The following is a 25,890-nucleotide window of genomic DNA, read 5'->3' on the forward strand; positions in this document are numbered from 1 at the left end:
TGAGCAGTGAAATCAGCAGCCGGGACCTGCTTGACGTATGGCTTGTCTCAGATCAGTTCAGTTCAGAGAGCAAGCAGCAGCAGCAGCCTCCTCACTGCTGGCTGGAGGAATGCAGTGAGTAAACACAGACGGCGTTTCCACACCTCCTTTCCCCTCGGCCCATACATGACAGGAGGGGCGGCCTGACGAGCCACGACCTGCACGCTCTGACACTGATTTAGATAAATGACCCCGTGGACTTTTCAACAAGATTAACGGGCTGCTATCGGAACATGTCAGCCTCTAGCGTTTTGAATTGGCCGGGCTGATGGATGGACCGCTGCTAGTTTTTAGTTCAGGAGAAAGAAGGCATGCTTTAAAGGCAGCTGCATTCCTTATAATATTAGAAATGATTCCTCAGTTGTGAATACTTTGTGGGACAAGTGCACCTGTAATTATTCCTGCTAGAGAAACCTAAGTGTGAACAGGATGGTTTTCCTCCGTCAGTGTTTGTTTTTGCGCTGTCCCCCCCGCTGCTGCCCCTGTGATTTATTCTCATCTGATAATGACCCAGCCTCCAGCTGTCATTCCTCAGGAAGTGTTTGCTCAAGGGCACTCAGTGCAAAGTGGCTGTTATCAGTCAGAGGGAAAGTGCAAAAGCTACAGCTGCCACCTTTAACCTGAGCTGCCTCCACACAGCGCTCTGCTGCAGTCAGCACAACTGTGCAACCTAACATTATTTTCCTCATAGACATTAATCCACTGATTAGTTTTTCTGTTCATCATTTTGTCTCAAACGTGTCGAAAAACAGTGAAAAATGACCAGAGGTGATGTTTTCAAATCTCTCATGCTGTCCAGCGATTTAAAAGTCAAACATATTCCATTTTATTAACATATGTGACAAAGAAAAGCAGAAAATCATATTTAAAACGCTGTAACACATTTATGGCATTTTTGCTTGAGAAATTATTAAAACGGTTAATCAAAAAAAAAAAAATTCAGTGAAATGTTTAAACAGACTAATGATAATAATACAGCAGGGAGCTAATGATTAATATGATGGTGGTGACAGTAAAGCAGCTGTTAATGCTTGTAGCAGTGTTAAAAATGTGAAGTTCTTCAAATTAAGTCTTTATTTCCAATATTTAACACGTGTACAGATGGAGTTGGCTCAATGTAAAAAAAAATTTAAAAGTCAAAAAATTTGGACTGACAGTGAAAAAAATGTTAGTTAAATGTTTGGTGTATTATTATTCTACATTACAAACTGATGTGTTAGTTAAATGACTGGCTGTGTGACAGGGCCGCAGCCTGGAGTGTAGAAATACTGACGTTCTCTAAAACAACCCCAACTCCTCCCTTCCCTCATGAAAATTTCCACTAGCCCCCAAACAGAAAATCTTTGAATTTTCTCATTTATTGTTCATTTCTCACTGAACCACAATATTTAAGTATTAAAAAGCTTTAAATGCACGCTGGCTCCACTTATCACAAAATTGTAGTTTTTTAAAATTTATTTTGAAATGCGCTTTTTTTCAAAGTTTCTGCTGTTTTTCATCCTCTGACATCACAGCTGCTAAAATCACATAATCCTCATATTTATTCAGAATTGTTTATTATTAAATTTTTTCTTTTCTTCTTCTTCCTTTTTTTAATACAATTACAAAAACCATCTACATGCTGCTTCCTCCACCCTGCCACAATTAAAACTCAATCTTTTACTCATTTATTGGCTTAAAAAGCGACAAAACCGAATTTTCAACAGTGACATCATCCTGTAAAATTACCTCGTGGATTTAATAACTAGCTCGCTAAAAAAAAACCTTCCAAATTCCCCTAAAACTGTGGGAGTGCTTGACCTCATCAGAGTCAGCGTCCGGCCTGCTCTTTGTGTCATTTCTCCTGCTGAAGACACTGTGGTGCCTGTTTGATTCGATTCTCCTCATTAACATCCATCAGTTGTCATAGAATTCAAACAGATCTTTAAATAAAGTCTTTATTCTCTCCTCTGGACATCGTGTTTCCTGTACGTTCCTTAAAGATCATCTTCCAACGTCTGAATCGCTGCCCTTTAACACATCTGCACACGCTGGCCTTTTAAACGTGGGATTCACGAAGCTCTCGATGATTTTTTTTTTTTTTAGTCTCTTCTTTCCCAACAAACTGGTAAAGCTGCACGCTGGCCTTTCAGCGGCTGTCAGACAGGACACCCTTGCCCTTTTCCTGTTTGAATAAGGCGCTGTTTAAATTAGCCTTTGATTTGAGAAAGCCTCTCCCGGGGTCACTGCAATGTTGCTTTATTCATTTATTTATTCAGGATAATGGAAACCTCCTGGGTGTTAATTAGCCGCGGAGACAACGAGCCGACCATTAATGCACTTCCTCTTCCAGTTTAGATGTTAATTAAGAATGATCAAGGACCTCCTTTAACGCAGATAAAACGGGCTTTTTGCGGCTGAGGAATCGCTGCACACGATGGCCGCGCTGCGTTATGAGACAAATGAAATCCACACGCACACACACACACACAAAAAAACAACTAACAGACAAATCAGAGGAAAATGTGATAATGGTCTATAAACAGAGGCGCTATTGTGACTTAAAAAGATAAAAAGTGCGAGCTTGCAGCGTGATATGCATTGTACAGCTGATGTCTGTTATGGGATAATTGGGGCCTTTTTGTCTTCAAGGCTTAAGCGCCTGTGATATGGACATGAAAGGCCATTAGCACAGCTTGCACACCAAGCTAATTTAGTGGGCGTGTGAAATGAAAGGCGGATGGGGGGAAATAAAAGCGATGTACAACAGTGAAATGAAAGGAGAGCTGTCTGATGCCAGGCATGTTTAATGGACATGATTAGGACAGCGCGAGGGTCCCGCCTGGGTTACAACTGATACTGTGTGTATCGGGAGCGACGCCGGCCTTTTAATAAATATCAAATACCAAGTCTCCTCTAGCCTCCTGCTCAAACACAGCTGCAGGAAAAAACACCTTTTTTTTTTTTTTTTTTTTTTTCATGATTCATTTAAACACTCATGTTTCCCAGAATTCTGAAGTCATAACCATGAAAATGCTCCAAAAAAAAAAAAAAAGAAAGAATATTTTTTATGTCCGCTTCCAGTAAAGACTTTTTCCCACTCTTGTAATGGTCTAATTGCTGTTTCAGAGGCTTTTTCACCCTCTTGAAACCACTTCACACTTAATTTGTTTGGCTTGAAGTGAAGGCCAGTTTATCTGTGTAGCACCCTTTAACAACAAGGCCATACAGAGAGCTTTACATAAGGCATACACACTTATTAAGACAAGACATGTTAAATAAACACAAAGAGATGAGGGATTAAAAAAAGAGGGGGAGTTAAAAAACAGATTTAAATAGAAGAATACATATTTATTTAATAAAAGGGTTGTAATCCTAAAAGAACTGAGAGGACTATGAGGTGTATAGTAAAAAAAAAGGACATAACATAGCAGCAGAAATGTATTTTGGACTATAAAGCAGTGTTTCATGAACCAATCATAATAATAGATCATTGTTAAACACACAGTCAGTCAGTGTAAAGACCTGACACTCTCATGGCTATTTAATGGAGACCTGTAAAGACTGGTTGAAACACAACTCCTTTAATAGTTGAATGGTTCAAATGACAGTAGTAATTAGTCTTAAGGTGGACTGTAAAATAGAACTCTGACTATAAGATTTTGGTCTTTAACATGAGGAGGTCAAGCTGAGCTCTGCCTGTTAATCCTTCACGTTTGGCACCAAAAGCAATCATTTCTTTTTTTATTGTTAACTTTTTAAAAAAACGATCAAATACTGCGATATGATGATGGAAGCTTTTGAGAAAAGTGGTAAAACATCCTATATTTCTTAATATAAACCACATATTTTAAAGGGATGTAAATGTAGAAACAGACTGTGGAGAACACTAGAACTTTTACAACTTTTAGAACTTTTAGTGTTTTGTTTTTTTCCCCCCTTAAATCGACTCATTCATGTATATTTGCCTCAACTTTAATACACTTTAAAGCTCTTTAACATTTGAAATGAGAGTTTTGTTTAAAAGTTTAACAGTTTAAAGTGAATGCCAAATAACAAAAAATGAGCTCAGATAAAATATTAAAATATATTCAAACATTTCTCAAATGCTTCCAGCGCGGTTAATGATCAAATAGTCTTTTATTTTTTCGACACTTTCCCGCCCTCATAAAACAACACAAAAACACTGAGTGCTGCATCTTTTTTTGGCATAAAAGTTTGACAGTTTAAGATTCTTAAAAAACAGGAAAAAAATATCAGCAAAATAAGTGATTTCAGTTTACAAAAGCAATATCAAACACATCCTGTACCTGCACCTGAAATAACTCACAGGTGTGTTACTGCTTTATCTTTTCTTTTCTCTCCTCCTCAGCTGAAACAGTCTTTTATATATATTTATATATATTTATATATGTTTGCCACACCCATCTCAGAGCAGCCACTTCTTTTGTATCCTCCACTGTGGTTTTTTTTTAAAAACATGAGAATCAGGTTACGTTTTAAAGTGCTGGCAGAGGGAGAATAAAATCATAGCTGTGCTTTTAAAGCCACAAATTCCTGCGGATTCAAAAAAGAAACCGATCGCCTTTCCAGAACTTTTTTTTTTTTTTTTTTATCCTTCCTTTTACTTTCTCCTCTCATAGTCTACTTCTTTTTGATTTAGATTTTTACGGCTTCTCGGTTTTTATGGAAGCTTTTGAAGCGGTTTGCACCTGTTGTGTAGAGTCTGCTGCTGCCGCTGCTGCTGCTTCGCCCCGTCACCCTGCGCCTTGTCTGCAGTTTGACCTCGGCGCTGCGGTCACCTCTGGGGGTCGCCACAAGGTCAAAACACAGGGTCAAAGGGAGGGGGGTTGAGAAGAGGGGATTGGTCACATGATTGCCTGGGAATAATTCTAAACCTAAACCTCATTCGGCTCATCGTCAGGCTGGCAAGTTCTCTGTCAAATACAGAACAGATTTTGATGGAAAGCAGATCCTCTCCTCTACTCTTCCCTCTACTCCTCTCTCTTCCTTCATTCTCCCAGCAGACATGAAGTCAAATGACTGCTCCTCATTGTTATTTTCTTTTTCCTCGGGTGTTTAAAGCTCTTGTAAATATCCCTCTCCGTTAAAAAAAAAAGAAAAAAAGAAAAGGCGCAGGCGAGCGGCGCAAAGCTGCTTCTAATTTGCTGTACTTTGGGTGAACTTTGACCATTTCCTCTGACTGGGGGCCTGGTGTATGTGAGCTATGCACTCAGCACTCCTGCAGAGAAAAACCTGGAGGAAAAACACTTCCAGACTGGACGGAGCGTCAGCTGAGCGGAGGGAGGAAGAAGTAGTGGAGGAAGAGGAGGAGGAGGAGAGGGGCTAGATCCACAGACTGGGAGTAATATTCCTCTAATCCTTCCAGGCTATACCCACCGCTCCCCACCCAAATCACCACAGCTTTTTTTTCTTTAACACAAACCAAATACACAAACACCCGGAGGAGCTTCAGGAAATGTCACTCTCCTCCTCCCTCCTCCTCCTCCTCCTCCTCCTCCCTCCTCCTCTTCCCCTCTCTCCTTTTCCTCTGGTGATCTGTTACAGTTTGTCAGCTTTAACTCAATCAGTGTGATTTAGGGTTCAGCGTTCAATTGAAACTCAATTGATTTTTATTTAAATTAGAAGGTAGAGTCTGATTTTGAGCGCATTTTTCCTTCCATTATCTGCCACAGAAACACAGCTCTGTCCTCATTCTGGATCGCCATCATTGTGTTAAATTGCCTGTGTGCAGCGACAGACTTTGCTTCAGGTTCTTTGCCATCTGTTGGTCCTGTGGACCATGTGGGCAGAGTTTTACATGTCACTGATTTTCAGACTGGGGGAAGTAGATAAAAGCACAGAGAGGGGCACATAACGGATAAGATGATGCTGCCGCTCTGCAGATTATTTCCACATTACCTGCAAGTAACCTCCTGTGCTGCCTCACACTGCTTGTTTGGGGCTGAACAGGTGTCAGCGCTTTGTCAAGGTGATTGTAGAAGCTGCTGCATAGTTTCTGGAGGATGCTGCCAACAGCTCACATACTGTACATTATGATGATGGCTTCTCAAGCCAAAAAGAGAGGAATCAGGGCTGCAGCTAAACTGTTGTCACATGCTGATATTTTCTTTATTAATTAATTAATTGTTTATGGGTCAGTGACAAATAAGGATAGCAATTGAAAAATATATTAAAAAATAGTTTTAAAAGCAGCATCAGGTTTGTTAAAATGTACATTTAGTATTTGTGTTGGTTTTATATCATTTGAAATTTGCATCATTTTTACCAAAAGTAAGACTTAATGCTCCTGAAAATGTCAAATGGTGTAACCACAAAATAATGATAAATATTACATATTTTATCCACCTACAGTGTATTTAAGTGGACTTATACTAATAATGACTTCATTTAAAGAATGTAAATGTTTCCTGATCTCCATGGTAACCCAGATGAAATGTCATATTTAGAACAATTGTATTCCATTACCTTTATTTAATATAAAAGTTATAATGTAAGATCATGCCAAACTAGTTGATATGGTGTTTTAATGAGAATGTAGTGTTTTTAAGCAAGTTGAACACTTAGACATTTTTGCTATAATCCTCTAATATATTCTCTCAAAATGGATTAAAAGCAGAAATTTGATGCTGGGTCCACAAAAAAAGAATGTGTGCAAGTTATTCATACGTTTATTTTCACATTTTAACCCTTTAAATTTGAATAAACCACATGGACACAAAACAAACTCATCGACCCTTAGTCTAATAGTGAAAAGTCCTTAAAGGTTCTTACAGCCAGAGTTCACAACTTAAATGTCTTGCTTTGTCCAATCAGCAGTCCCAAACTCGACTGACAACAGAGAGTAGAGTAAAAGCATCAGATGTGCACACAGTAGAAGCAGTTTAATAGTGATCAGTTACATAAACACTGTACAGCATGTAATCAATTCAAGTGCATCATATCAGAAATGGAGGATGTGATAATGAAGTAGGTGTAATTCCTCAGCAATGGAGATGGAAGTAGACTTTAAATGATGAAACAATGACCTGATCAACACTGTTTAATGCAGCAGTTTGAAAAAAAGTCATGTAAATATCCCCCTAATAACTCTCTAGGGTAGAAATCTTGAATTTCCAAGTATTTCAATGAGTTGTCAGTTAAGTGTGAGCTCTGTTGTAAACATTTATTAAATGAAGTGCTTTAGATCATCTGTGTAATACCGGCTTGTTTACAGCTAACTAAATTAAGAAAATAAGAAGTTTTTAAACAGTCATTTATATTTAAGTGTTGCAACTGGTGGATGTCATTAGTTATAGTGCATGATTGATCTCATATAATTAGATAAAGACATGATGAGGTTATTAGATCTTGTCATATCTCCAATCATAAAGTTTGTCAGTTCAATTATATTGTTTGCCTCCCTGAGCTCATTTCTCAATCTGACAGTCAGTATCAGTCCTGTATATGTGTGTGTAAGTGCGTGTACTGGTGTGTGTGTCAGTGAGCTCAGTCTCAGTAGACAAGCGGGTGAGGAGGAGCTGCTTTCTCCAGTCTTTCCCCTCATTCAGCCTGCAGCCTCCAGCAGGGAGTGTGTGCTTTCCTGTTTGACCCCACCGGCAGGTTCAGCCAGAGGCTAAGGGTTCAGCAGCCGCGGCAGCCGCACATTTTTCTCCGCCTGCTCTTAAGCCAGACTCGCCGTGCCGCGTGTCTGTCACCAGCCTTTATTCCTCTAATGGCTCTTTTCTGTGTATGTTAACATGCGGGGAAGTCGACTCAAAGATTAATCACGCAGAAAATGGAAAAAGGCTCCCCTGCACCTGATAGGGGCCCCCGTACACTACCATACAGGTGCCCATTGACCGCCCCCCTTCTTCCACCTCCTCTCTCTCTCTCACACAAACACACACACACACACACGCTGAGCGGTGTAATGCATCTACGTTTATGCGTCCCATCTGTCTGCAGGTGGTCACGCCGCCTCCCAGAAGCAGCCATAAGAGTCAAATAGGCTTCGGGGCCGAATTGTTGGCAGTGCCTCTCAGTGTGGGACTACCCAGCCGTCACAAATGCTCTGAAGGCACATCAGCAGCAAGAGAATTTGTCCTCTAGATGTATGTTAAAGTGTGCCGCACCACCTGGGGAAGGCTAATACACACTGTTTTTGTGCTCCAGTACACATACATCCTCATCATCATCGTATGTGCCTTGTTTCACTTATTACATGTTTTTGATGCAGGACGTGCAGTGATATTACTGTGAGAGAGAGAGAGAGAGAGAGAGAGAGAGAGAGAGAGAGAGAGAGAGAGAGAGAGAGAGAGAGAGAGAGGGAGAGAGGGAGAGAGGGAGAGAGGGAGAGAGGGAGAGAGGGAGAGAGGGAGGGAGAGAGAGAGAGAGGGGAGGAAAGCATGATTTCAGCTCAGGTTTGAAATGATCACACTCTTGTATGTAAGCAGCTACACACAGCATATTATGTGATCATAGTTATATTGCAGATTATTTCAAATCCATGAAGAAGAAGAGTACATAACTACAGTGCTAAAAGAGCCACATCAACAAAATATGTATGATGTTGAGGATATTGTTCTTATTAACATTTAATGATAATAAGTTCATTTATTTATTTATTGTCAGTCTGCTGATTATTAATCATTAATCTCAAGCACAATTCTTTTCCTGTTTTTGACTTTCTTCATTTTAATGAAGCAGATATTTGTGCTTTTTTTCTGTGTTTTTGTGGCAGAGCACCAAAATGAATTAAATGCAGGAAAAATACACTGTATTTATAGACTGAGAGCATTTCTCTATTTAATGCTTTACGTTGAATATAGTCTTAAATGATTAGTTGGTTTATCAATTTGTCAACAGACATAGAATTAATTGACAAAGGTTCTCTATATGTAATGTGAAAGGCGTTGCCCATAGCAACAAACCATACTGTGTTGACATGTAAACATTTGCTAATTAGTAAACAAAGTATTGGAAAGATACATTCTTTTGACCAGATGATGGTGCTAGAAGAAAAGTGAGGAGTTCAAAACTATTATATCTCATCCTCTGGAGAACATGAATGTCTAAACCCAATTTTGTACCTATCCATAAGTAGATGTTGAGATATATCACACTTTAAGTGAAAGTTTGACCTACTGATGGCACTAGAGGAACATTTAGAAAATCACCAAAATCCTTCGAATGTTTCCTCTGGAGACGTTGAATATCTACTGTAGATTTCATGTTAATCCATTTAGTAGACTTAGACATATTTCACTCTGAACTTTAAATGTCAATCTTGTGGTGGTGCTAGAGGAAAAAGTCAGAGCGAAGTCAGTAGAATTCATCCTGTGAGGACCATGAATGTCTGTCCATCATACCCTTTTTGGACAACTGACCGTCTGACCAGCATCCATCCTTAAATCCATGCTGCCAACACAGCTAAAAACCTGGACCAGTCAAATTTTAATCTTGGCCTGCACACCAGAGCTGCTGAAACATGATTATTTTATTCAAACATTACTGAGCTTAATGTTTCAAGTATGAAGACATCTGTGTGTTCCTGTTTAACTCAGCACTGAGAAGAAGAGGCATCACTTTTGAGGATGGGGCACAACAATAGAGATAGCAAAATATGTTGCTACAGCATTGTGTAATAACAGATAATTGCAATCATTAAGCCTATGGTAAATAATACTACTTTAAACTGTGTATTAATCAGTATTAGTTGTATTCACACAAAGACACAAGCACAGTGTATTTTCCTGCTTCCTCTCTGATCAGATGGCTTTGTGTGTCGGCCCCGCTGGCTCTCCCCCAGTATGATATCTCACCATACATCTGCTTTATGTGCAAGCTGCTTCTGAGTGCTCTCTGCCAGCAACAGAGGGAAAGCATTTGGACCATTTGGAGCAAAGAGATGACTTCCATGAAAAACAAACGCCTGTCTGTCTGTCCTCATCAGTGGAACCGGGTCGCACCGCAGTCGTTTTAAAGAATGGAGAAATAACATGGCTGACTTTCCCCCTTACTCAAGTTGTTTACTCTCACATGAGTACTGCTCAGAAAATTCACACCAGCAAACTTTCCCCCCCCCCTTAAATCCTAACGCAGCACCATTATGTCAGCTTTATGCAAGTCTACTTAAAGATTCTACAGAAGTTTTAAGCACTCGATGCTGTCACCGCTTCACAAGTGAGTCACCGAGACTTCTCCTTGCAGCCCCGAACCGCCTCTCCAACCTCAGATAAGAGCGAGAATCGATACGCGTGTGAATCATCTCCTTCCAATTAACCTTTCTGGTCATCTTCCGTCTCATCCCCTTATTACAGAGGTAACATTCCTCCTCACATCCTGTACTTGTATGTGCCACAAACTTGTTAAGTCTTCCCTGGAGCTCGCTGAAAAAGCAAAGCTGCGAATGCGACGTGCGCAAAAAGTCACACGGTGAATGTAGCGAGAGATTAGATTTAAAACCACCAGGGAATTCCATGTAAGGAAGGGTCCAGTAATTATAAGAGCTTGTCCCTTACCATCAGTAATTGAGTTTACTCTGATGAAGTACGGAAGAATGTAATCTAATCAGCAGAGATGCTGGAAAGGCTGCTCTCCATTTTCTGTGCAGATAGGTTGTGTACACAGTGGTTGTGTGTCTGCATACTGTAGATTTTGAGTTGGGTACATTTTAACTTCAAGGTGCTAATTGCTAGCCTCTGTCTTAAAGCATTGTTAGTGCTGTTAAGACCACGTGTCCCATAAACACTACTGTGTTATGTCTCTCCTGCCTTCTCTCTGGTGAGACTGGCTTTATTTTTTCCCGCCCATTAGCTTTTCACATCCTCTTGTGTTTTTCTTAGCCAAGACAAAATGTCTACCTGGAAAAGGGTTTGCTAGCTTTGCAAATGTTTTATGAAGAAGGAAATGCACTCCTAGTCCCACGCTTTAGTGGAAAACACTTCATGTGAATATAAGTTTGGTGTGTTTACGACAAAACGTAACAGCTAACATAGATAAAGCTACGCTAGCTGTTCTGTAAGGCTGTACATGCAAACATGTGCTCAAAGGCAAAGCTAACACACTGACGTTGAACAGGGCTTGTTTACCATGTTCAGCTTCTTAGTGTAGCATGTTAGCATTAGTAATTAGCAGAGGTGTAAAGAGTACTGAAATATCTTACTCAAGTATAATTCCTGTTATTTAATTGAAATTGTACTCAAGTAAAAGTACTTGTGTAAAAAATGACTCAAGCAAAAGTAGAAAGTAATCAAAGTAAAAGTTACTTAGTTACTCCCTAAGGTTACCTTCCAGGTAAGGAAAGGAGGGGTGTCAAAATGTAAGCTATTTCTCTGCTTCCTTTAGTGATAAGAGGAAGGGCTGACCAAAACCTCATATCCCAATGTGGGTTATGAAATGACCTACATTGGGATATGAGGTTTTGGTCATAATGATACCTATCCCGATATCGCACATTTTAATTCATTGAATAAATAGCAAACTCTAAATGACATCACTTGCTGTTTTGACACAATGGTGGCTTTGTTATGTAATGACTTTTTGATCTGATTGGACTGTTTCTGATGCAATGCATTTGATAGGTGTCTGGTCCAAGACAGTATTTTTTTCTAGCTCGCAATATCTGTTATCATTTTAAAGCACAATTTAATAATTTACTCAGTATCGGATGAATGTACAAATGTAACTAACTACTTTGAAATATATATATAATATACTCAAAAAAGTAAACAAAAAAGCTTCTCAATTACAGCAACGTGAGTATTGTAATTTGTTCATTCCACCTCTGCTTATGTGTGATAGAGGTGTAAGTGGTATTAGATCTGAAGGTACTGTTGGAGCAAAATTTGAACCTGATCATGAAATGAAAAGTGTGGTGATCATTAAAGTTATTCCAGTTGATCCTGAGGAGAGCATGAATCAGCAAATGTCACGACAGCTGCTTAGAGATTTTCCTCAGACCTGGTGGAACGACCAACCATCACAAATCACCGTTTCTTAAGTGAATAAAACAACATGGAATCAGTTTCCACTCAAACAAGAAACATACACTACTCAGATTGCTAATATCAGACTACATTTACATTAAGGAGTACTAGAAAATACGTTTTTTACTGTGTAAAATCAGTGGAATTCCCCTTTATCATTGAGACTGAGCTAACTAACAGCCATCCAGACATTTTTGTGCAACAGTATCCGGCCTATAAAGTTCTCAGTGGGGTACTTTTGAATAATGTCTCATTTCCTGATTTTTAGTTTGAATGTCCTTTCCTGTTTCCACATGTCTAACTCAATCATTTAGTCTTTTGAAAACAAGCTTCTTCATCTTTCTCCTCTTCTTTTTTTTCCTTCCCCGCAGCCATTGAAACGCAGAGCACCAGCTCCGAGGAGCTCGTCCCCAGCCCGCCGTCCCCGCCGCCCCCTCCCAGAGTCTACAAGCCCTGCTTCGTCTGCCAGGACAAGTCCTCTGGATACCACTATGGTGTCAGTGCTTGTGAGGGCTGCAAGGTAAGACTGTTGTACCTCATCATCAGACTAAGTGAGAGACAGTTATTATTGAATGCTGATGTGGTTTATTTAGCCTCTGGAGAACGTAGCAGCTGGGTGAAACTGAGAGCTTTTTGTCTGAACTGCTGATCTGATCAACATGATTCAACACGGTCTGTATTATATGATACAGGTTTTACCCCCTGAAGCCTTTTCTGCAGTTAATTCCTGATCTTTGAGGGAAATTACTGCATTTTCCTTTTAGTAATAACTTAATTAATAACTTACTTTTTAAGGAATAAATGAAGTAATAACACAACTAAGTATAAAAAGCATTAAAGTGACCTTCGTAGTGGTCTATTGTACTATTGAAGATAGTCTATTGGTCTTCTGAAATGTGGCACGGTGGTTCAGTAGTTAGCACTGTCACTCCACTGTGAGAAGGTCTTGAATGGTCTTTCTGTGTAGAGTCTGCACCTGAAAGTGTTTCTGGTTGCTCAGGTTTCCTCCCACGGTCCGAACACAAGCCAGCAGCAGTGTATATGTTGTCTGGTAGGTACTGTAATAGGATATTTTGGCACAGAAATGCTAGAAATGTGTTTTATTTGAAAGTTCGTGGCTATAGAAATTTGACAAAAGGTCCTCTAACTAACATTTTCTGGATCTTTTAGCCATATGTATCGCAGTCATTATCGTTGTCATGGAGATGGATCTGTTGACATACTTTTAAGCTTCTTGCTTTTGGGCCAACATGGATGATAATTACTAAATGGTCTGGATGAACTCGTAATTTCTTTGACTTATCTGCGACAACGAAGCAAAACTGCAACTAATGATGAAGAATCTGTGATACTGTTTCTTGTAGTTTAGAAACCTAGTAACTGTTATACTGTAGTTGTTCTGCTGGAGAATGCTTATTAATGTATTTTCAACTGTAAAATGTGCATCCCAAATTTTAGGAAACAAATAAAATCCTCCTTCACCTAGACCTGTCACAATAATTATCAACTTTATCGTACAATAAGGTAATTATCAACATCCTCATATCTATATATGGACTCATCATATGATACATGGACATGATCTTCATCATTTTTTTGACCTCAGTATTGCCACACTTCACATTACCAGCTAAGAAGCTATTCATATCACATTGGTTAAACAAGTAGTGTCCTCCATTCCTCACTGTGTACGTCCTGAGTGGAGACTGCAGAAGAATTAAAGGTAAATAACTCAGAAGTGTAGCACCCACTCTCCAATCCCACCCCCCGCCCCCCTTACATTATTATGTTATTATATTATCATTATATCAGTGGTATAAAATGATCTTCAAATGACAATAATATCATTTATCGCGATTATTTCTAAGACAATATATCGTCCGATAAAAGTAGTTATCAAGACAAGCCTACATTCACCTCCACTGTATCGTGATGGATGGAGGAAATCTCATAGCCACATACTTGCAAACCTGGGAAAACAAACTATAAACCCTCCACATAGCTAAACACCTGACATGCAGCTCACAGCTATTCACAGCTCAAACTTTCTGATGGTTCAACTTTTTAAACTCTCTACAGTGACAGTGTCTCCTCTCTGTCTCCCCTGCTGCTCTCAAACGTTTTAGAAATTCTTTCCAACATCTGCCTTGCCAGCAATTGTCTTTCCTCTCCTACTTACAGCAGCTGTTGCCAGGCAACCTCTCAAGCCCGTATCCACATATACATACATATATATATACAGTAGATTCAGTAGACAATGAACGGTGCTGCTAAATGTATTTTTAAAGCATCTCTAGATCATTTTTTTTCGTAACTTTTTGAAACAGTAAACTTTGTCAGTGGGAACAGTGAAGTCTTCTTGAGAACTGCACACATGTTCCTTGCAGACAACTTATAGGATTTCTTCTTCCCAGGCGATGCACTTTTTTCTCCCATGCAGGCAGACCCTCTCCTCCCCGCCTCTCTGTAAATGAAGCGGTGGTATGCCAGGAATCCTTTGGAGTTTTTGGCCCAGAGGGAGGTGGTGATCAGCTCACTCACTCGGCTGTGGGTCAAACTAAGTTCTCCGTGGACTCCCATGCCGTTAATACACCAATATAAGCCTCATCGTAAAAGCCTGTCGTGACCTCTGACCTCCTCTGCTATGGCCTCGCTTTTTGAGGAGGCCCCCCTTTTATAAAACCAAGAAATTCATCCACATTGCTCGTGAGATAAACAGAGCAGTGTGTGCACAACAGCTCAGTGTAGACACACATACGCTGACAGATAAAGTGAATCATCATCACATGTGAGTGCTGTGAGTGCAGATTGCGCCTCCCTAATGACAGATGCAGGTGCTGAATGACGGGAAATCACATCGGAGTGCTTCTGAGAATATTTACAATGAGGCAGGATTTTCATTCCACCCGCCCGCTCACTCTTAACGCAGCGCTGATGTAAAAATAGTTCAATTCATGGCAGAATGGCCTTGATTTTTGTGACATCCTGACTCAAGAGGATTAAGCGGAGGATTATAGCCTTTTTTTAAAAATCTTTTCCTGTGTTGTATTTCTGTCTCCATGGCGAAGGCATTGTTGTCTGTAGTGCGAGGGGCAAGCCCCCTTCTATTGGGTAGATGCAACCAAGCATGCTCTACAGCTGTAGGCTTTTAGCCAGCAAAAAGAGCCTTTTACTGCCCGCTCAATGTGCCAATTAGAGCTACAAATAGACTCAAAGATATTGTGTGTGTGTGTGTGTGTGTGTGTGTGTGTGTGTGTGTGTGTGTGTGTGTGTGTGTGTGTGTGTGTGTGTGTGTGTGTGTGTGTGTGTGTGTGTGTGTGTGTGTGTGTGTGTGTGTGTGTGTGTAGCACTTGTTGAAGAAAACTCTCACACATGCATGCCCATGTTTAATGCTGCAGTAAATTCATATTTCATGAGTGAGTGTTCAAACATTTGTTGGTTTACAGTAAAATCATTAAAGTTAAGATGAGTGATGTGAGATATGAGTTTTACAGGTTAATAAAAGCAAACATGAGACATTTTCATTTTAATAAAAGGTTTATTTAAAATCATATCACTGTGTATAAATCACATTACTACAACTTAAAACAGATTTATTTTATCAGTGGATACTTTGAGATTTATTGCTTGCTCAGGTAAATATTTGGACTACATTTGATGAATGAGTGAAGAAGATAAGACTCTACAGCTGGGTTTGTAGAATAAGATTGTGTCATTCACTGTTATTTATATATCAGACAGTGCGTAATTTACCCTGTTACGATGTTATGTAATGACAACAGCTGTAGAGTCATTTTTGCATCTGTAAAATATAACACATTGAATTGTAAGATTGTGTATATGCGTCAGTGTGACTTTTTGGTCCATTGTTGAAATGTTTAAGTATTCTGACACTCAAATCAAATTCAACATGTACAGTAACCACATGGTATATGCAAGCGTGATTTTTAATTTTTATGATTTATATTTTATTAAAGTTATCAAAATGTTAACACAAACAAAAAGTAACTTAAATATGTCTAAAATATATTCAAAAGAATAAATAAATAAGATATATTTAGATATATAAGGATAAATTATTATTTTTGATAATTAATGAACCAAAACAAATTGATAAAGATTGATTCCTCCCCTAATTATTCTTATTATTAATCCAATCAATAAGGTAATATGGTACCTGAGACATTTAGTGGACTTTTGACAAAAATAATCCTTTATCTATAAAATGTGTGAAACAAGTTCTGGATATCAGAAGTGATGTCAAACAGAGAAAAGCAAATAATCTTCACATTTAAGAAACTGGAACCAATGAACTTTGATAAATGGCTTAAATGATTCATTTATTATCCAAATGCTTCATTATTTTCCCGCTGATCAGATCATACATACAGTGTGTACACCAGCAGAGAATCAGCATCAGTTGTTGGTGTTTGATTCTTAGTTAATGAGCGTGCTGTCCAGCAGGAGCAAATCTGCTTGTGCGGACAGAGCTGATTTGAATTGTTAAAACAGGGCACCAGCATATGGGCCTCCAGAAGCACATGCATATGCAGCACATGACAGTTTGTATCTGTGTTGACCCAAAGTCAAAAAACCCTCCAAAGTCAAGGCAGCTTTCACATTCAGTCACCCCTACACTTCCTGTCCGTTTGACATCTTTTAACTGTGCCCTCCTCTAAAACTCCCTCTGAAACTCCACAAAGTGTCGCAGGTACCATCTGACTATGACGTCTGCGACTGATCCTGTGTGCTGTTCGTACCAGTGAAGAACACATGAAGAAAAAGCTAAATATAGAAGCATTAGTGCAGAATTCATACTCAGCTTTCCAAGCTGGGGTACAGGCTGTTTACCTGTAAACAGTTAATGTCTCCTTTCTTATCAACAACAAGAAACCACATGCAAATAAACAACTTCTTTACAAATTTAACAACATATAACATTTAACACAAAATGCTGAACAGATACAGAAACATGGCAACTCACACAAAACACAGTGGAAATATGTTTTTTTAAAAACACCAATATCTGCATGGGTGCAGTTTTTTCTAAGCGCTGTGTATGCATAGTGAAGCTATTTGAAGATATTTATATAGATATTTATGTAATGCAGTAAATGATTGCTTGTTTTTTTTCTCCTTTTGCATGTTTTCTTAAATTTCAGCGAGTGCATTTGAGCATTCAGGGCCACCGTAACAAGGAAAATTAAAAAAAAACATAAAAAACTGGTTAAACACAAATGAATGAGCCCTACTGTTTAGGAGCATCTCATGTCAAAGGAGGGCAACAAAACTGCAATCTTGCACAACCACAACATTAATTAAAGTTGCAAGCAACGATGAACGGGCCATCGCTCCCCCGCACCAAACTTTTCATCTGCAAGGTCTTAAGATAATACTGAGTGAATGTGAAGTCGGTTGGATGAAATATCTACGAGGAGTTCGTTAACGTACGAGGCGTGGAAATCGCGAAAAATGGTGCCAAAATCAAATATTCGAATCACAATGTCTGACTTTCAAAGTTCGTTCATCTACGTCAATCTGGAGCGAGGGGCTCAATTTTTAAGAATTGCCTATAGGGGCGTTGTTGAGCCATTTTGCGATACCAATTTCTGCGACCCATAAAATATCACATTTTTCGTCGGGTTTGGCATGTGCGCTATTTTATGTGAGTTTTGGGGCACATTTAAGCAACCAATAATCAGTTTGTTTTGGAAGAAGAAAAATGAGAAGAAGAAGAATTCCTACAGATTCAATAGGGCCTTCGCTCTGTTAGTGCTTGGCCCCTAATAAGAGGAAAAACTCCCTCCCTAAATTTTACATTTGCATCCATCCACTACATGAAAGAAGAAAAAATAGTTCCCAACTGTCCTGTAATTCAGTGCTTGTAGTTTCTGTCTTTATATCATCTGGAGCAGAATTCACATGTCTGAATGAAACCGTGAGGAACATTTACATAAAAGACACATCTGCTTTCATGACAAAACCCCCCTTTAAAAAAAGAGCGATGAAGCCAGCAGTGTCATGTATTCTCTGTGTGAAAGACCCCCCACAAGAATAACAATCCCATTCACCTCCTCTGCATTGAGTTTGAAGCAGAAACCAGAGAGAGAGAGAGAGAGAGAGAGTGTGTGTTATCTCCAAACCTGACAAACAAAACCACAGCTATCTGTATGACTCTGACACCCTGAGAGAAAAGTGAGAACAGTTTAGACAGTGACATCTTAACGTTGTTTTGCATAAGCTCTGAAATGTCCAGAAAGAGAGACGGCTTGAATCTGTACGCGTGTCGACAGCGCTGACAGGCCTTTGGGAACCAAGACAAAACTCGAAGCGGCGAACACTCCTCCCCCACCTTCCCCCCTTTCTCTCGCTCTCTCTCTTTTACTTGTTGGGTCTTGAGGCGTTGACGCTGCAGGATTAGCTTGATGGAACTGGTTTGACAAGCAGGGGACCATAACCTCTTTGAATAAAACACAATTCAGAAGAGAAAAAAAAAACCTCTCTGTTTCTGCACCTCAAACCTGCACACAGGGATGGAATGTAGGAATAAACTCACTTATAAATCTGTTGAGGTTTCATTTCTTTATAATTTATCACAGGAAAGCATTAGGTTCCTGACATATACAAGACACATAAACACAGACACTATCATTGTGACCTACAACACTTTGGCAAAGAGAAAATAAATGTCAAAGAAGGAATGTGTGTGACATAAGTCTCAACAGGCTTCCACGTGTTAACATCAATATGTGTGTTTGTGCTTTAGAGAAATACTGTAGTTCAACATTGTTTAAGAAAATCTTGGTGTTCTTTACAAGAGTTACATAAGATAATACCACTCATGTCTGTGCGTTAAGTACAGAGCTGGAGTGAGGACGTCGTGAGACAGCCTCTTAGCATAAAGACTGATGCTGTGTCTCATATCACATACTTCTGTTAGTACACTCGTGTTAGTACACTGTGTACACTATGTACTTACTTGTACAGTGTGCAAATTTCGACAGGTTAGTGTCTCAAATCAAACACGGCCGTTGCACATTTACCTGAAATGATGATTAGCTAGTTAGCAAGCTAGCGTTCGCAAGCTAGCGTTAGCAAGCTAGCGTTAGCATTCGCAGTACCAAATCATTACAGACTGTTAAATTAACCCAAAAATTCTACTGAAGGTTTATATGTAACAACAGTACAGTGGTGCTTAGTGCAACTAACACTTGTTTAATTTACATTTGTATATTTCAGTGATGTTCGCTGTAGTTACAACGTCCTTTGCCGCCATTTCCTGTTTGAAAAGTGGTTCTTCCCCTTCTGCTACATAGCCGAGATGGCGACTGTTGAGGGTGAAAAGTGTCCATAGTTACGCACTCAACTTTTTTGACCGTACTTACAGGGCACTGCATTTTTCCATAGTTCTCAGTGTGAACGCACTCAAAATATTAAGTGTAAGTACAGAAGTACGAGATTTTTCCAGTCAGGAAGAAACAGCTAGCCTGGATCTGTTTGGACAGAAAAAAACATACCGAGACCCTGTAGAGGAAGTGGAACATGATCCGACCTGGATGTGACACAACTGCAAGACGCACTCTGCAAGTTTGAGTTAAACATTCATCGTTTCTGTAGCGTGGTGCGCTTTGCATGCTGGGATGAGGATAAACAACATAGTTGCTAGCAGCTAGCCAGAGAATGAATCAAGGTGCTCGAGACAAGCAGTTGAAATTGTGGACGTGGATGGTGGTGAAATCGGCCGTGTACAAAGTTCCATTGCCAGGCTTTTATTCCATTTGGATGCAGTTCCTCATTTGAGTCACTAGTCCTGCTTTGAGCACCACCTTCAAATTATTTGAGAAATTTCAAATATGGTGTCACATTCCATTGTTCCACACATTTTTAATCTTAAACCCAGCTTGCTTGTATACACCTCTGCATACAGAGAGTAAATAGGGAAGCACTGCAGTCTATTTATGGCATTTACTGGCACTGCATGTCATTTGAAAAGGTAGTCTGCTTAAACATTAAAAACCTTTTGATTCACTGTCACTTCAACTCATTGAAATAACAACAACATACTGGTTCAAATCAGGCTGTAACAGTTGTGCATAACAACAAAAATACAATTATACCATTCATGGCAAACTGTGGGAGTGAAATTGTGCGCACACACACACACACATTTTTATAATAACTGACATGCATAGTATACAATTAGAAAGCTGCTCAATACACTAAATGTGTTATTTCATACTTATGTACTTAAGCATACTTGTACTTGTGATTTTGTTGAAGAAGCAATGCTTTTACTCAACAAAGTGTGTTTCCACGTATTGAAGAGCACTACTGCATATGTGGAAAAAGTAGTATAAAGCATTTTGTGGCTTCAGTGGGAGCTGCATTAAGTCTGATTAATTGACTCCAGTGATGTCACTTGAGTCAGCGTCAGTTGAGTTAAAGACTACAAGTTTGAAAATGACAAAAGTCAATGAGGTTAGCAAACATCCGTAGCCCGCTCCTCATCTCTGCCAGAGACTACCAGCTCAATTAGATACTAGTGGAGTAACACGCCTGAATCTGTCAAGTTAACCATGTTGAGTTGCATTATGGGTAATGTAGGGGCCAGGTTTTGACACAAGAGAAGAATGTGTGGAAGTCTCTGGCTCTGCTGTATCTTTTTTAAAAATTATTATAACTGTCCATCTTGGGTCTGACAGTGTTATAGGAGTGCAATGCTAAATCAGTGCAGTGCTCTATTTTATGCAGCAACAGTGAAAATACCCAACATATATATATATATATATATATATATATATTATACATCTTTCTTTGTTTAAAGATCTTTTCACAAACTTTCTTGGTCCTCAGCCTGATTTTCCACCAATTCCATTAAAATCTGTTAACAAAGTTTCGATGCATCTTGCTGACTAACAGACAAAAACACACAAAAAAACGGGCCAAAAATATAATCTCCTTTATGTAACAATGCATATTCAGGAGTTTATAATTCCGGTAACAAGATTGCATAAGCATATTGTTGCTTCTGTGGATACTCCTGAATCTGCTCAAGTCTTTGTCTCTGTGTCTGGCTTTAGTACAAAATATGAACCCTCTGATCAATATGCAGGTTTAATCAGAAAAAAAGCACATTCCGATAAATAGGACATAGAAAATGCTATGTTTTTCTTGTTGGTGGTCGCTCACACTTAACCTTCCTGTATATTTCCCTCTGCACCCCTGCCTACATACACATAAGCCGCCTCCTCCTCCTCCTCCTCCTCCTCCTCTGTGCTTTTCATATCTTTATTTACTCCCTGCTGCAGTTGCAGGACGGCGATGATGAAGAGGCTGGTTGAGTTGACAGTTTACTGCAAAAGATAGAGAGCGAAAAGAGACATGGATCTGCAGGGGCCTTTCTCTGCCTGTCACTGTAATCTATACAGCTCCCCCGGTGCTAACACGCAGTCCATAATGTGATTTGTCAACGTTGTACGACATAAAAGAAGCCAGAGCGCTAATAGAGAGAGAAAAATCAAACAGAGTGGGTCAGAGCCGCTTGCCGCTCGCAGAGGTGTGACGGGAAATAGATATGATTGTTAGACGGTGGTATTATTCTCTTCTCTGGCTGCGGTGCAATCCGCCGCTCAACTGGTGATACTGCCTCGTGTCTCTTTCAGTCACCAGTGGATGGCCGGTTAAAAGGCAGGACTTGATTTTAGTATGTGACTGTGTGTTTGGACGGACCTCAGGTTGTCAAGGATGTGTGAAGGGAAGTAACAGCGTGTGAAGTGTCCTTTCACATACCGCTGTGGAGGCTGATTGGCTGTTTGATGAATGAGTTCTTTCTACTGTGTGTCAGGAGAATCAGGACTCGCCTTTTCAAAAAGATGTACCCGCTTTGAGTCCTTAAGTTTGATTTGGAAGTTTGTCATTAAAGGAACCCAGGGGAGTTTTCATTATCTTTTATAATGACGATGAACTTGTTGAATTTTTCTCAGTGCTGCATTCCATCATTCAAAAATGAAGGTGAAGCATAAATCAAGTTGAAATCAGCTTTTTAAATCATTTTTAAATAACATTGATATATCACCTTTTATAGATGTGGTTAAAGTGTTGCCAAATGTAAGTCTAGTATGAGTGGTTGAAAGTAGATTTACTCAAGTACAGTACTTAAAGGTAGAGTCAGTGATTCTAGTAAGATTGTTCAACACGCTTTTTGTCAAATTCATTGTGTATAAGATATAGGGTTGGTCCGATGGACGATGCCATCGCCGATGGACACCACATCGGCGATATGCCGCCGCCGCCTAGTCACATAAGGGTTAAAACCGTGACGTTATAAAAAGTTAAAAAAAAAAAGAAAAAGTATAATTTCACAATTTGAGGTACTTTTACTTAAGTAGCCTATTTCTATTTGATGCTACTTCATACTTTCACTCCTCCTTGTACTTTCTACTCCACTACATTTACCAAAACCGGTACAGGCATGAATGCTTGACCTGATCTGGTGGCTCTGTTATGCTGTGGGGGATATTTTACTGGCATTATTTGGGTCCACTTGTCCCCTTTGAGGGAAGGGTCACTGCAAATCAATACAAAGTATTTCTGAGTGATGAAACATTTCTATCCTGATGGGAGTGCTCTCTTCTAGGATGACAGTGCCCCCATCCATAGGGCACAAGGGGTCACTGAATAGTGTGATGAGTAAGAAGATGATGTGAATCATACGCTATGACCTTCACAGTCACCACAACTCAACCCAGTTGAACATCTATTGGAGACTAACGTGTCAGACAGTGCCCTCCACCACCATCATTACCATCAAAACACTAAATGAGGGAATATCTTTTGGAAGAATGGTGTTCATCCTCCAGTAAAGTTCACAGACTGTAGAACAACAAGGGGCACGTGCCACTAGAAGCTGTTCTAGTGGCACGTGATGGTCTCCCACTTTGTTGTTTTTCCTTTAATTTGTCATCTGTCTTTATTTGACAGCTTTAGTTACTTTCCAGGTGAAGATTTGACACAATGGATAATATAACAAGCTTTAAAAATACAACACATTGTTAAAGACCTTTTTGTCTTTTGACATCGTTCAAAAAGCAGTGTGTCACATTTCAGATGTCTATGAGTTGTTAACAGCTCCACCAAATAGTGATTTTTTTTCCCTCCAAATTTCTCAGATGGTTTCATTTCAATAAATGTTCAAATGATCCAATATTTTTAGCAAAAATCAAAGATTAGAGAAAAAGTCCAAAAACTGAAAACACATTTGTGTATCAGAACATAGTTTTTTCTTCTTTCCTCTCCCATTAATCATCTCACCACCCCTCACATTTATCCGCTGACCCTTCAGTATTACTGTGTAAAATCTGTATTAACAGTATGATATAAACAATATTACTGTTTTTGTTTTATCTACAATACTCAACAAAATGAAAACTGAGCTACATTGTCCAACTCATATCCATCACTGAAAATGGGTTAAATTGGCAAGAAAACACCAGCTTTCACATTATAAAAACTCTACTCAGAATGAGTGTCAGGAATCACAAAGGGCAAAATTGTACTTATTGCCTAGTATTAAATTGCAGTTTCATAACTCTGATCTGTTATCAGATCTTGTCTCTGATCTGTTATCACAGCCAGCAGCAAGTGACAGAAGCACAGTTTCTGAATGCATCATTTTACTGTACTTCAGCTGTTTACTCTTCCCTGGCCTGGTGGGTTGGTCAAATGGCTGTGATTGGTTGGGTGGCTCAGTTGTGTTTCATTATTGTCTACCTCAGGAAAAAGTGGGGAGAGATGGAATCATATACCTGTAACACCCACAGCTGTGATACATCTGACTGACAGTGAAGCAAACCGTAAAGTTGCTGGCAGACAGCTAAACAAGTGTGGCCATAGAGCCCCCTTCGCCCTATTTCATTATATTCCATATTACACCAAATGCTACTTTTTACTCATAAAAAACGTATTAAATTCAAAGAACTTAGCTGTATTGTTAACATCATCGTCATCATCGCCATTTTCAAAAACTTTCGCTTTCTAGATTTTTTTAGATGCAAAGTCATCAATGACATCATTGTAGGACAATCTCATGATTAACACTGATTGTGGCGAGACCACTGAGGAAGCTTGCTTATGTAACATCTGCAATGCCTGATGACCACAGGGTAGTTCAAGGAATATTGGACCAATTTCTAAATTTGTAGGGAGGGTTGAAGATGAGTAAAGGCCTCAATCAGGAGCCAGAGAGCAAGTCCAATAGTAGATTGTATTACAACTTTTCTTTTGTAAGAAAATAAAATGATACAGCCTAAGATGGCATTTTTTATAAAATAAAAATAAAAAAGTACAATGAAATAGTTTCACAGTAAGTCTATAGCAATGATTCTCCATAATGTTTCAGCAGATAAGTGTTTAAGTCAGGTTCAGTCAGTTTCGGATCTGTTCTGAGCTCTGAGGTCAGTTTAGAGTTCTGGGTTCCCTGGTAATAAAAGCAAAGGGATTGCAAAGGTGGTGGATCTGGATGTGGTTGGACAAAGTCATAACAAACACTAATAGGGATATAGATTTATACACTGTTGCTAGAGATGTCAAGAGGGTTGCCAAAGAAAGGTGACATAGTGTTGGGAGTCGACCTCCTACCAGCCAGTTACAGCATTAAAATGTACAGGTTAAGATAAATTATACCTGTATTTAACAATTCAAGTTGAAAGAAAACAACTATCTTAAACATTTTTTAAACAGATTTTTACATATATTATCAAGTTCAGCAACAAAGACAGATTCTGACATTCACATCAAGATTTAAAAAGAAAAACAATCTATAAACTAAAGTCTAGCCTGCTCACAGAAATCAGCCAGTGTTGCAGAATGCTCCCAAACACTGTGTAAGCCAACAGTCAGTATGACATGACACAGTGCTGCTTGACTGACTCACACACTGACCTGAATTCAGCATTTTGCACTTTTGGCTGCTTCAGTTGTTCTCTCTTTATATACAGATGTAGGCCTAGTGTGACTATGGTAACCTCATTTCAGCCAATGGTTTGGCTGTTCTTGATATATCTGTTTAAGTGTAGCCGGTTTTACCAGGAAGTGTCAAAGCAAGATTCATTCCCATGTCCTCACAAAATAGGTGTGCTTGAAGCTTGGTGATGTATTGACTAGTTCCACTCTCGATTGGTAGATGCAAATTCACTCAGGGCAGTGGTGGTACCACTGTAATGTTATGACTTCGCTAATATAATACCAGTTCTTTATGTTCAAGTGTCGGTTCTGTGAAGTTGTTTTGTAGCTGGTTGTGGTATTTAGCATCTACATAAAAGATTTACTATGCACCAAAAGCAAATCCATAATGATGATTGTGGCAATTCCACCTTAAAGCTGACTAATCTATAGCTGTATATTAACAATTGGTCAAGGACTACATGTAATCCGAAAGGGTTTATTATATGTACACTATATTTGCTATAAAGGCCATTTTAGCATCTTTCAGCTGTTTTTTGGTTTTACTGCCCACAACTTGACTATTTTTGGTTTACTCCAGTCGCTCTCAAACTCAGCAAAAAAGATTACATAAACCTGATGCACACTACCTACCCAGCACTTTAGAAGCTAAATAGCCAGATATTTTTCTCAATAGTTGGTGGAGACCCAGCCAGAGCTAAAAGGAGATTGTTTGTTGTATATACATTTGTCAGATGGCTTGAAACATGATTCCAAATAAATGCTAAAGTTCGTAAAGCTGGATGTGTAAACGCATTGCTGGAAAAAACACGTAGCTATCAAGCTCACTCTCTATGAATTTGGAGGTATATAAAGTTCTGACTGACTCGATGCTGAGTAAATGCTGTCAGAATGATCAAAACTGTTCCTTAATCGTATTGCA

The 25,890-nt window shown here is 39.3% G+C and overlaps 2 protein-coding genes across 2 annotated transcripts in view; both read left to right on the plus strand.

Moving 5' to 3' along the window:
- Positions 1-25,890, plus strand: part of septin7a (septin 7a) — a 461,874-nt gene that overhangs the window by 206,541 nt on the left and 229,443 nt on the right. The gene's annotated exons all lie outside the window — the stretch shown is intronic.
- Positions 1-25,890, plus strand: part of LOC133995962 (retinoic acid receptor beta-like) — a 121,590-nt gene that overhangs the window by 43,115 nt on the left and 52,585 nt on the right. The window contains exon 2 of the mRNA XM_062435471.1: positions 12,380-12,528. Within this exon, the coding sequence (XP_062291455.1) occupies positions 12,380-12,528 (149 nt within the window). The remainder of the gene's footprint in view (positions 1-12,379; positions 12,529-25,890) is intronic.

The sequence above is a fragment of the Scomber scombrus genome, chromosome 16, assembly GCF_963691925.1.
Source record: "Scomber scombrus chromosome 16, fScoSco1.1, whole genome shotgun sequence".
Taxonomy (NCBI): Eukaryota; Metazoa; Chordata; class Actinopteri; order Scombriformes; family Scombridae; genus Scomber; species Scomber scombrus.